At 43.5% G+C, this 13,101-nt stretch overlaps 1 protein-coding gene across 9 annotated transcripts in view; it reads left to right on the top strand.

Annotated features, from left to right (window-relative positions):
- Window positions 1-12,582, top strand: part of SLC6A6 (solute carrier family 6 member 6) — a 102,757-nt gene extending 90,175 nt beyond the window's left edge. For 8 of the 9 annotated variants that reach the window (XM_007665179.3, XM_007665176.4, XM_029050133.2 and 5 more), the window contains 3 exons: window positions 1,316-1,416; window positions 2,297-2,467; window positions 6,551-12,582. In XM_007665179.3, coding sequence (XP_007663369.1) covers window positions 1,316-1,416; window positions 2,297-2,467; window positions 6,551-6,691 — 413 coding nt within the window. In that variant the 3' untranslated portion in view covers window positions 6,692-12,582. The remainder of the gene's footprint in view (window positions 1-1,315; window positions 1,417-2,296; window positions 2,468-6,550) is intronic. The other variant, XM_029050140.2, reaches the window with a different exon arrangement.
- Window positions 12,583-13,101: the final 519 nt, after the last annotated feature.

Here is a 13,101-nt window from a genome sequence, read left to right as displayed (position 1 = left end):
GAGACATATTAAAGAAGTATAAGACACTATTCCTGTCTGTGAGCAGCTTACAAATCAAATGGGGAAAATCAAAGAGACCGAAATTGGTGCAAAACACAATAGTCGAAAGAGTCGAAATAATCAATTAGATATGAATGGTAAACACGGGTGAATGAACAATCAATGACAAATAAGTATTTGGATGAGGTTGTAGGAGTGTTTAGGAGGCTGAGGGAAAGGCGTGACCAAGAAGGAAAGGGAGATGCCCCTGAGTCATGGTGTTCTTTTAGAAGGGGGAGACAATAAAGGGGTAGAAAATAGGGAGAAATCATTTCCAGAGTCTGAAAATACAAATTAAGAGGGCTTTGCATCCATTGAAATGCATGAATGATTTCCACTAATGACAGAATATGATCTCAGAGTCTCCACTCCACTGCTAAGGGAAACTACAAATTAAAGAGCCATGACCATTAACCTGGACTTGTTCCATCTTATCCAAGGCAGTTGTTCTGCTCATTGCCTTCTTTCTGCTCTTCCTTTACCACTGAACTTGAACCTGGCCTTTGTAGGAAGGATAAGAATCCTCTTGGCAGTTTGAGACACCTCATTCATTCATTCATTCATTCAATCGTATTTATTGAGCACTTACTGTGTGCAGAGCACTGTACTAAGCACTTGGAATGTACAATTTGGCAACAGATCCCATGCCCTTCCCCCACTGTATTCTCCTTTCCATCCAGGTCCCTCAGATTGTGAGTCCCATGTGGCACAGGGACAGCATCTGACCTGATTAGTTTGTGCCTACCCCAGCACTTAGTACAGCGCTTGGCACCTAGTAAATGCTTAACAAACACCATCATCATCAAGTCTAGACCTGCCTCACTGTGGGCAGGAACATTTCTACCAACTCTCCCAAGCGCTTAGTACAGTGCTCTGCACACAGTAAGTGCTCAATAAACACTAGCCCTCTCACTGGTGGTAGCTTTCATTTTGGCACAACTGAAAGGAGGTAAAACACTCCTTGCCTATTCAATCCCCCTTTTCATTTTCCAAGCACTTAGCAATAGAAACAGTGGATCCTAACCCTTCTTCAGAGGTAGTCTCTCTCTTGATACTCCTTCTTATTAGGGCATTGCTGCTACCGGGCCTCAGGTTTCAGGACCTGGGAGTTCTTTTTGCAGAGGCTGCCTCACACCTCAGGGTCAGATGGAAGGGACATTTGTCGGGATTTGGGGCATGATGTGGACTTAGACTTTCATAGCAGAAATTTCCCTGAGCTGAAATATACCCTGATGTCCTTTGCTGCGATACATGGCTGCTGCTTCATATTTTTCAGGCGCTGATAATTTTTATGATGCTATTGAGGATATGATTGGATACAGACCTGGTCCCTGGATGAAATGGAGCTGGACCGTAATCACACCAGTTCTTTGCGTAGTGAGTTTACTATTTTCTAATACCTAAGCTGTTCTCCCACTTCTGCTTCGGATATTCATGCCTCTAGTAGTAGAAGGGCTATTGCTAAAGGTTGTAAGGTCTCCAGGGTTTAATCCCCCTCTCCCCAACCCCCCAAATGAAACCCCATAAGAAGTGATGTTTACACAAGGCAGTTGTGTAAATGGCTGTGATTGGAAGACTGACCAATTTGCCAGACCAAGCTGAGGAAACTGCTTATCAACATCAGGAGGAGATTGGTTTTAGCCAACACGTTCTTCTCTTGTTTGTATGAAGTGACTTTCCTACCCCAAAAATAAAGAACCCTGGAAAGAGGAGAGATTCCTTTCTGGACCATCCAAGAAAGATGAAATAATGGAATCAGCTGAGCAGATCGGCTCATTGTCATGTTTTATGAGCACTGATGTTAGGTCTTGAAGGGACAGTTGAGACAGATAATATGCCCGTCCTCCCCCTCCCCCCCCCCCCCCCCCCCCGGCCAAGAGGCCCTGGACCAGAGGAAACCCCATTATCCTCTTTCAACCAGTGCTGGTTTCACAGCAATGATCGAAACAAACATTTGTTTCTGAAAGAAGCCAACCTCTTATTTGAGACCATCAGCTGCACTGTGAGGAGAACAAATAATATGCTTATTTGGAAAATGCAGCCAGGGAGCGAGGCTGTGGGTTTAGCAGCAGCCTATGCTCTAGTTGGTCTCTGGCAGAACTAAGTAGCTGCTCTTTCTTTTAAAGAGAAGCAGTAGAGCCCGCAGGATAAGCAGGCTTATCTGCTGTGGAGAACCCTATTTCAACTCCTCGGGGAAAGCAACGAAGTCCAGTGATTCTGGCACGGCTCTTTAACATTCGTACTTTGTCGTCCTCAGGGGTGCTTTATCTTTTCTTTGGTCAAATATACGCCGCTGACCTACAACAAGGTCTATACCTACCCTGAATGGGCAATTGGCCTGGGATGGGTCCTTGCTCTCTCCTCCATGATCTGCATCCCCATGGTGATGGTCGTCCGCGTTGTACGGTCAGACGGATCCTTCATTGAGGTAAGATCCACGGGGATTATCTCAACAGGAAGGAGACTTGTGTTGTATTTACAGAACACTTTTCCTCAGAAAGCACAAAGCACTTGATAGATGTGACTTCATCTCTCCCTTCTTTCCAGGGAGGAAGGTAAGGAGGCATAGGTGTCAGCTCCATGGGGCAATGGGGACCCCAGATCTTGGTGCAAAACCTTTTTTTTTGCTGTGCCCCTCCCCACCATGCCATGTCAGCCTTTTGGGCTGGATACCCACCTGGCTTGCTTATCCTAGGTCTCCAGTGAGACCCAAAAGCTTCTGAGCAGGGCTGAAGATATCCCCAAATTGGATCTTTCTGCCCCGATTGCAATTTGAAGCCTGCCTGCCACTCCCAAGCTTCATCTTACTTGCTCCCCCTCTTTTTTGCCTTGCCCTTAAAATGAAATGTTGGCACCCCTGAAAGGTACCAGGCTCTGATCTTGGTGTTCTTGCTCAGGGAGCTGAAACCTGGAGAGTTTGAGGGGTGGGAAAGAGGGTTAAGGGACACTGGGCAGGACCTAAGTCTTTGAACTTCAAGGCCAACCCTGGGTCTTTGGAAGTTTGGCTGTAGAAAAATCTCCCGGGAACAGGAGTCCCAACATGAGTGTTGGGTCTTCGTGCCATCAGAGGAAGAATAATGACAGCATTTAAACAGGGCTTTGTGTGGCCAATTACAGAAGCCAGTTCTTCTGTAAGGAACAGCAGGCCTAACTGCTGGTTTTCTGATGGAGCCTGGACTTGAATTCTCAGTTCCTGATTCCTGGCCAGACTTTGGCTCTCCTGGGCCACTTTATGCTGTTGGCTGTGACCTGCCGCTGTCTTCGTCTTGGGGATAGAAGACATACTCTGCAGATTACTCGAGTGTGAGGCTCTGTCTTGAGCTAGTTGAAGGACTACTCCTGGAACACCACTTGCTAAGACCTTCTGTGCTCATGGGCCAACCCTCCCAATTAGAGAGTAGTCCAGTCACGGTCTTCTCTCATTTTACAGACATTAGAAGTATGACCTTCTGGGAAATGAGTCAGGTCCTTGCCTGGGGGCAAAGTTGAGATTTCACAGTTTGAGTAAATGAAGCACAGAAGGCTATCAAATTTGCCAAAAACAAACAAAGATAAAAGATCACAGATGAAATATGGCACATCCCGCTCCAGTTTCCTGACTTCTGCCTGCCAGTCATGAAGTAGAGTCTCCCTATATTTATATGTTCATTTCTAATGACAAATAAGACCTTCCTGCCGGGCAAACCGTCTTCTTGATTACTTCTTAATACCCTAAAAATGGAGACAGGCCAATCTGGCCCGGAAATGAATTGTCCCTACAGCCTCAGCCCTCCCAAGCTGGCATATTCCCAGGAGGCCTGAATCAGGATCCAAGGGATAACCGAAGACCCATGAGGGAAAAGCTCACTTAGATGTTAAATGGGAAGCCTAGTAATCATCCACCAACAGTTGTCACACCTGCAGTGACTTTTCTTTCTTCTGCTCTTCCTCTCCAAATTCCTGCTGGTGGTCCCTGGAGTAAAAGACATGGCCTCTCTCACTGCCAGCATTCAGTTCAGCATTTCTTGCTGTCTTCTTTTTGATGTTTTTTTCCTGAGAGGTTTCAACAATAGTCCCGTCTCCAATCACGGAGAAAGTGGGACACTTCTGGAGAAAACATAACAAGTAATTTCCCAGAACCTCATTAAACACTTTGATTTGGTCAACTTCCAAGCTTTTATAGTTGTTTTTTTTACAGTCTTAGCCAAGACATTTCCTTCAGCACTCATTTTCCTGCCTATAGGAAGCCTCTATCTAATTAGAGGCTTGAAACTCGCTGGTGTGGCAGTTTACAGGGTTGTGGAGAGGAAGGGGTGAGGGAGCATTAGATAGTGTGTTATGTTCTAGTTCCATCGTGGTCTGCTGAGTCCTGGAGAAAAGTTGGTCATTTGTCAGCCAATCACTCTTGTCTAAAGGCAGAATTGTTTTCAGAAGAGGGAGGAAGGAGGAGGGGGGAAGGGAAGTGGGGAGTGAAACAAGATGGGAGATTTGAGTAGTAGCCCGATGGGGCCATGCAAGCCTAGCATTACATTTAGCCTGACCTATTTATGGATTTCCTGAGCTTCCTCACAGAATTATAAATTGCTTTGTTCTAACAGAGAACCTTTAACTGAGGAGCCCATTTGCAGCGATAACCGGGGAGCCCATTATGCTGTAACATAATCCCCAGAAACCCTTGTGATAGGGAGGGGAAATGCATGCTTAACCCTGTTTTTCAGCTGGAGATACTGAGGCAGAGGTCCCAAAAGCAACTGAAGAAGTTAGAAATAAAACTAGAAGCATGGCATTTGTTAAGCACTTCCCATGTGTCAGGCACTGTACTAAGGCTGGGGCAGATATAGGCTAATCAGGTTGGATACAGTCCATGTCCCTCATGGGGCTCACAATCTTAATCCCCACTTTACAGAAGAGATAACTGAGGCACAGAGAAGCTAAGTGACTTGCCCAAGGTCGTACAGCAGACAAGTGGCAGAGCCGGGATTAGAACCCAGGCCCTTTTGACTCCCAGTCCCGTGTTCTACCCCCTAGGCCATTCTGTTTCTCAGTAAAGTTAGAAGGAATCCACTGGAACTGTATATTACCACTTTGCTACATCCTTTCCTGCAGTTAGAACCTCCCATTATTATTTAAGCAACCCCAAATGTTACTCTAGCTTCTAAGAAATCATTACTGCAAGTTCCTGTGGTTGCTTTGCTCATCAGTCACCCTTTCCTCCTCACATTCAGCAGTCCATACACTGTAGACCTTTCCAGCTACTCTGACGTGTTTCTGGATCGATCTCTGTCTCTGCATCCTCCTCTGTTTGTGTGCCTGCCACTATTCTTTCTCTGTGTCTGCCTGGGTATCTCTTCCTCACTTTCATCTAGATAAGATTCCAGAAACCTGACACCTTCACTTAAGTTCTCAGAGACCATTTGGGTAGCTTTTGAGCTACCTCTGGTGCTGTCTAGGCCTCCTTTGACTTTGGTAGTGACTTCTGGACCCTGTCAATCCTTTGCCAATTGAAAGTGCATTTCACATGGAAAGTTTTGGGGGCTTTCTGTATTTTTTTAAAGGACCATTCAGAGCAAAGCCTTTGTTGAGCAAGCCTGTATAATAATAGCTTCTTCACCTAAATCCTTATCTGTTTTAATAGCAATAGGATGCTAACTGATGAAATCATGGCTAGGCAGAGGTTCCTCTCCCTCTGATGTTTTTCATTTTTCTATCAATCAGTCAATCAATCAGTGGTTTTTATTGAATGCTTACTGTATACAGAGCACTGTAGTAAGTGCTTGGGAGAGTGTAATAGAATTAGTCCAAGGGGTCTCTGCCCTCAAGGAACCTGCAACCTTGCTGGAGAGATAGACACTATCATAAGTTACAGGTAGGTGGAAGACCTAGAGTAAGTCACCCTTGGAAGCCAGTCAGGGTCCTCCTCTGGCCTCCTCCAGAGCCCCCCCCCCCCCCCACCACCAACCCGGATATTCTGAGCTGAGGGCAACCCCAGGCCACATTGGGTCCAGAGCCCAGGCCAGGCCATTTCTGGAACTTCTGAACTTCTGAAGTTGTAAAGGAAGAATGACAGCCTTTCTGCCTTGCTGGGCCCAGATGCAATTTCTAGGTGTTTCCACCCTGGTGAACAAAGTTTCTTTTTTTGCAAGTGAACCAGAGAATGGAGGGAGGGCTTTTTGCACAGGTGCAGTAGATTATTTGCAAAGACTTCAGTGTCATCCCTGGAGGCTTTACAAATAAACAATCATGCCTTTATAATTAGAAAGCAACATCATTTGCCTGCCAAGTTTTGGCCAAGAAGGCACATCACTAGGCCAACATTGAAATGGTCTGAATGGGAGCATGATAACTCCTGCTTCGGGAAACCCCATTCGCTGATTCCTTCCTGGTCCCATGGTTGTCATGGCTACCGTTGACAACTGTAGATTCCGCTTCGCTTTGAGGATGAAGTTAATTGAAAGCCTCCTTGACTTTTCAAGTAGTCCTGCAGGACTGCTCGGCCTTTTTTCTAACATGCTCTTATTGGCTCTTATTACAGAGGATAAAATCCGTGGCAGCCCCCAAGGAACTCAATCGATGGTCCAAGGAGAGTGAAGGAGCCACCCCATTCTGCTCTAATGGAACGCCTAATGGCGGACTTATAAAACCAACACATATCATCGTGGAGACAATGATGTGAGCTCTCTCTGTGAGAGGAGAAATCTGCTTTAACTGCCGTTTACTAACCATAGATTCTCATAGGACCAGGTTTACAGAGCTTTATATTTTGCACTAGGGTTTTGTTTTTTGTTTTTTTTTTAATTTCTCACAGAGAAAGTTATTTTTCATGTGTGTATGTGTGTATGTACGTGTGTATGTGTTCTGTGTATTTTTTTATATATATTTTGTAAGGTAACCACAGGCAGAAGTCTCTAGAGAGGCAGGGCTTTCATATTAAATTACATGTATTACAGGACTTTATTATTTTTTATACCTAGTTACTATTATACACCTTACCACTTGAATTGATTTTCTTGCCAGCAATATATTCAGTTTCAAAAGCAATTTTTAGGTGCTGGTGTGGTTGGGAACAGGGTCAACTGAGAACTCGAGGGCAAGTTCTGCCGGGAGTGTGAAAATCGACACTGCTCTGAGAGGTTTCATTTCAAAGGTGTAGTACCTTCCATTCTTGATTTGAGGGAAACAAAATGACAGACTTGTGGGGGTATAGTTGGCCCTGAACATTGTCTAGGTCCAGGTCCAAAAGAGTTGAAGCATCTGGGGGAGAAGTGGAGCAAGCAGTTTGGGGGAGAATTTTCACTCCTTGGATTTTATGAGTTGGGAGAACACCAGATGACACCTGGTTGCTGACAGTTTGACCTTATGAACTGTTTCTCCTTCGGCTCTGTGGGCTTTGGAGGGAAAGGTAGAAATATCATCTGTCTTGATAGCAGCAGAAATAGGATGCTCTGACGACCGTTTCTTAGCCATTACTTTAGGATTAGAACTCCCTACCTGAGCTGTTGAATGTACCCTTTGTTTGGGCTAATTTTTCATGAATTAATTAAGGAATGAAGGAGAAAAGATCAATCGTATCACAAACTAGGAAAGAATATGAGAAGCAGCTTGTCTCTTTGAAGTCAAGAAACTGAATTGAACTTAGTAGAGAGATTTTTTCATTTCAGAAGAAAACATTTCAGATATTTCTCCAGAGTTGCGAAGCCTTACCAGAATAAAAGCATGCCCTCCCTTGAGCTAAGAGGAGACCTGAAGAAAATGAGTTGGGTGTGATAGTTGACTAGGGACTGTTTCTCCTTCCTCCCAGAGCAGAAGAACTGGGGCCAGGATGGCAGCCACCCTGTGCATTCCAAGGCAGGATAGGGAATAATCAGGATGGATAGGCTCATTTATTGAGGAACAGGGCTCCCAAAGGATTTTTTGGTGGCTACTGTTGGACTGAGCTGTAAATGAAATGGGGCTTGACTCAGCTACAGGGTTCAGGATTGTTTCCATATTATTGGCTTTGACAATGAAGCTTTAGCCAAACAAAGAAGAGTTTTGCATTCTGATCAGAAACCTATCTGGTTCTTGACATTCCTAAAACAAAACAAAACAAAACAAACAAAAACAGGTATCTTCACTCATCATCACAGAGCAGAATTGCCAACAAATGTTTCTTGAGCATGCACAAAGTAAAGAGCAGCACGGAACTAGGGACTAGCCTTCTGAAGCAGAAACATGCCAGCCAGTAAGTCCTGCTGAAACAGGGGTGAGGAAGAGGGAATCAGAGTTGCAAATGGACCAAAGAAAATGCATCAAAAATGGTTTTGACCCACCCTTTATTTCCCAGCAGGGCTGTGTAGCTCTAGCATCACATTAAGCCCACAAAATGGGGTTTTATCAATTCTCTCCCCCTTACCTCACCCTTGCCTCCAATTTTTTTTATTAAAAGAAGGGGAAATGGCTCCTCTCACCATTTGTGTTCATAAATATCCCATCTATGAGCTGAGAGAAGGGCTGTTGAGCAACTGAATGCCCTCAAGTGGTTGAAGTAGTCGATTACATCCCAGACCTAACGATACAAACTGTGGCAAAGAAAATGGGAATTTCGCCTTCACATAACAGACGTTTAAGCAACTCCTTTCTGGTTGCCACTCTCCTTGACCATTCTGCTGGATCTTCTGTAGAAACAAAAAAATCTCTGCAGAACTTAGGCTTGATTGTACGATTGACAGTCCCCTTCTCAGTCACCTACTGGACTTTTTGACTGTCATAGATTTAAGCTATAGTACTAAGACTCTAATATAAAATGCTGGATGTGCTGGGTGTGTTCATGCTAAGCATACACTACGTAGCAAGAGACACTGGAAAGATAAATAAAAGGTTATGGATTGAGAACTTGAAAGGCACCTGTATGCCCAAGATGATACTTCGGCAATGCTTGCTGGTGGTCATGGAGTTCAGATGGGAAACTCAAGGGGATGGTACCACACCTTTAAAATCACCATTAATGAGAACCCAGCCCCATTCTAACTTGAACTGTGCCATTCAAATCAGTCGCTTCCATGTTCAGAGTAAAAAAAAATATTTTTAAAGAGCGTCACACACATATGCAATGACCTCACAGGAGGTTTTTCTGGCTAAAGGTACCCTAGTCCTGAGGTGGAATTCAACCTGACTAGTAAGAGGGGCCAGATTTTCAAAGCGCTGTTTCTGCAAAGCAATCTCAAAAATACTCTGCCCATTCTCCCAGGGGTTCTAAATGGTCCATCAAGCCCCTGTTTATGTGGTGGAGGTGAGGGAAGATTTTTCCGATGTTTTTGTCTTTCTAAATTTTAACCGTTGGAAAGTCATGAATCCCAACAATTTACTCTGCCAAATGTAATTCAGATTCCAAACTGTAAACACTTCTACCATGTTTATATTTTTCTATGTATTTATGAGTGCAAAAGTGTCTAATTTTTCTAATTTACTTTGTAGAAATGTGACCTGTTGGATATGTCTTATGTAACTTAGTGAACTAATCATAAGTCATGATTAGGGATGGCTGAAACCATAAGAGGGAGGACCAAGCTCAATGCTTGTCCCTGATCTGCACCTATGGGTAGGATCAATGGTAATTTTACCCACCTTCAGTTTTCAAAAATTCATGAAAACCAAGAAAATAGAAATAGCAGATGAGAGATGACAGTGTTGGGCTCCCACTACCCATTTGAACTCTCTGACAAGACCCCGAGAACAATCTATTTGTTCAAGACTCTCAGCCCCATTCCCAGGCCAAAGAGATCCTATCTGTCACTCCCAAGGGTGGACTTAGTCCTGGTAAATCCTCAAAACCCTTGTGTTTCACCCATCACCCATCATGATCACTTTTGTTATAATCGGATGACTATCCTGTATTTATAGAACACAGTTCCATGAATATAATGTGTATGATTATTGACTTTTTATATTTAAATCAAAATTTTTATTAGTATTTGATGAGTCTGGTCCCACTGTTTTTAAAGAGCTGAGAATTTTCCTCTCTAAAGGTTGAGGAGCTAGACCTAGATTTGAAAAGCAGTTCTAATGGAGCAAGAGCTAACGGCAAGCTTTGTGGTTGCCCTAAAGGGCAACCTATGGACAGCCCAACTGGAGCAGAAGACCAGACTTTGAAGGGGAGGTAGGAAATGGGAGTCGGGATTGGGAGGGTTGCAGGGAGGGGGGAGAATCTATGGGTCTAAACCAAACTGGTGCATGTGATAAAATGGAACCTCCAGCCTTCTTAATGTCTTAACAACCTGGGGAAAACAAACAATTTCTGTCAGTGTGTGATTGTGTAATTTGTGGTTGATCAGAAACCTGGACTTGGTTCTCTTCGGATGAATATGCTTTTTCTGTTTCGGTTGTATTTTGCAAATCCGAGCTTTATTCTTCTTTGCCACCAATGGTAGTTAGAAAAGTATGTTGGTCAGATCACCATCATATTGAAAGAAACATTTGGACAGTTTTTCTACCATAAGAATTTGAAATTGAATCATTAGTCTCTCCCCCACTGTCTTATTTGGTCTTATTTGACTCCAGGTCTTTGACCTAGCTGTAAATAGGGGGTAATGGGCTGCATGTTGAGTAGAGTTAACCTTTGTCAAGTAAAATGATTGCATTTAGTTGATCTTGGAAGAAATGGAGAAAGACACGTTCCCATGAAATATTGAGTACCCCCACTTTGCCCAGATAGTAATTGACAACAAACCCTTGATTGAAGTGAAAACCTGCCATAAATATGTCTGCAAGTGAGCAGAAAAGGACATGTTTAGTAGTCAGACAGCACAGTGTTTAAAATGATCAGTTGGAGAAAGATCGGAGAAGTTTAAGAGAGCCCTAGCGTTAAGAAGACATTAAGCAGACCTGCTCATCCATGAAGGTCCCAGATGTTTGGGCCCTATTCTCAGTTAGCCATTGGGAAGACAGGAGCTGACCATTGGAAGGTAGAGCCCTGAATTCTGCAAGGCAGGGTAGTATAACTGCCAGAGAAGAAGAGCTCGGGCGATATGCTTCCCTCAACTCTTTCACACAAATCTATCTTAATACGAGCTGCTTATTGTGCTGGAGACGCCTCTTCATTGTGCAGATTCACCTAGAGAACCAGTTTAATTTCAATAGAAAGCTTTAGCAACCATGCCATATTTCGCAAGACCCAATCCTGCCTCTCCAATCTCCTGCCCCTTCCCTCTAGCACATTTTTTTTTTGGCCCATTCCAGGGACTTCCTAGTCTCTGCTGTCTCTTCCACCTCAAAGGGGTCCCAACATCAGCTTCCTTCCCTTACAGAGATGGCTGTTCGCCACACCTCTCCCCGGCCTTCTAGGGGCCCAAAATCCTAACAGAAAAGTGTTCTTATTAGCTTTTACTGTCCTGGTCACAAGACTCTAGTTTTCACTTCTGAGCTACTTGGGGCAGTACCTAAAGTGGCTTGGGAGGAGGTGGAACTCCCCTGCTTCTGACATTCCACCTCCCACTTCCAAAAGCATTCATCATTCAAACATCCCCAAAGCACCTATGGGAGATAATTTGCTCTTGGAAGAATCAGAAAAGACAAACATGAGCTGAAAAGGCAGAGCTTGTTAGGATAAACCCAAACTTCTTTGGGTTTGGTTTAAACTCTAGAGTTGAGGAAGTGAAGCACACTCCATGGGCAGGATTGGGGGAACACACATCTTGATCCCGCAAAACTTTTCATTCCTCAAGGATCAGGTGTGGGATGGGATCCCCAGACTGGGGCGAGGGAAACCAGAAATAGAAGCTTAACTGACGTGAGAGCTGTATTTTTAAGCATGTAACCTGGTGTTTAGAATCTGCAATTTCTGTTTCTGTAATGGTGATGTAAATAATTTCATGCCTGAAAAAGAATAGCCACAGCTTGGGAAGAGTGTTGGGGCCAAACAGAGGTATCAAAGCAAAGACTGACGGGGAAAGAGAGAAACACAGATCCAAGATGCTCTAAAATGCTGGGGAAGTTCTCTCTTAGCACAGGAGGCCTCAGTACTGCTCCTAAAGCTCAAACTTGCAATAGAAAGCTAATTTTCATTGTTATATTGTGAATGTTGCCACAGGTGGTTCCAGAGCTTCACAGTGTCTGCCGTGACATCTTGTTTAGCTATTTGGCTTAAAAAAATTGTGGGCTTTTATTTTTAAAATTTAATTCATTGCAACTGTGACTATGTAATTAGCACATAGAAAAGTGGGGATGTTCATATTTCCTCCTTTCAGAAATTGTCTAGGTAATTGGAACTTTTTTAAAACTTTAGAAATATTTTTAAGACATTTTACATGTGTGTGCTTTTTTTTAAATGGAAGGTTGTTCAGAGAAGGAGCATTTGTATTTGAACAAGATTCAGATTCTTGGAGTGTAATTCAGATTTACAGTAAACAAGCTTTGTGTATAAATGTTTTATGATATGATCTTATGTTTGTACTTTGCAGTTTCTTTTCTGTTTCGCTTTTTAGATAAATAATATGTATATCGATATTTTTAAGTCATCTTTGCTTTTTTTAGAGGAGTTTGTAATCACCTTATAACAGATGAAAATAAAACTTTCCTTTATAAATTCAATGCATCTTAAAATTATTGCAGATTTTAACTGAATGCATTTCACATATCCCTCCACACATTTTCCTCACATCTAGGAATACAGACATTTACATGTTCCCTTCTTGTACAATTTCTCATTTTAATCAGTAATTTTTGTCAGCCATATGCAAAGAGCCCTGTAGTAGGGGCTGGGATGGTTGGGGATGGGGTGCGGGGTGGGGCGGGAAGGAAGAGTCTGGTGTGGGAAGAACAGGAAGAACAGTTGCTGTGGATTATTTGGGGTAGGTTTTGCAAAGGGGCTAGGTTTTTAATATGGGGAGCATTGTGAGCTGTGGACTTAGTGGGAGGGGATGGGGGACCAGCACGAGTAAGGGGTCGAGAGGCGGAAGAAGCAAGGATGAGGTGTAGGGAGAAGGTTACTTTGGGAGATGCGTAAGATGGGGAATAATAATAATAATAATGATGGTATTTGTTAAGTGCTTACTATGTGCCAAGTACTGTTCTAAGCCCTGGGGTAGATACAAGGTAATCTGGTTGTCC

The sequence above is a fragment of the Ornithorhynchus anatinus genome, chromosome X1, assembly GCF_004115215.2.
Source record: "Ornithorhynchus anatinus isolate Pmale09 chromosome X1, mOrnAna1.pri.v4, whole genome shotgun sequence".
In the NCBI taxonomy this organism is placed as follows: domain Eukaryota; kingdom Metazoa; phylum Chordata; class Mammalia; order Monotremata; family Ornithorhynchidae; genus Ornithorhynchus; species Ornithorhynchus anatinus.
This window is presented reverse-complemented; position numbering and strand designations above follow the sequence as displayed.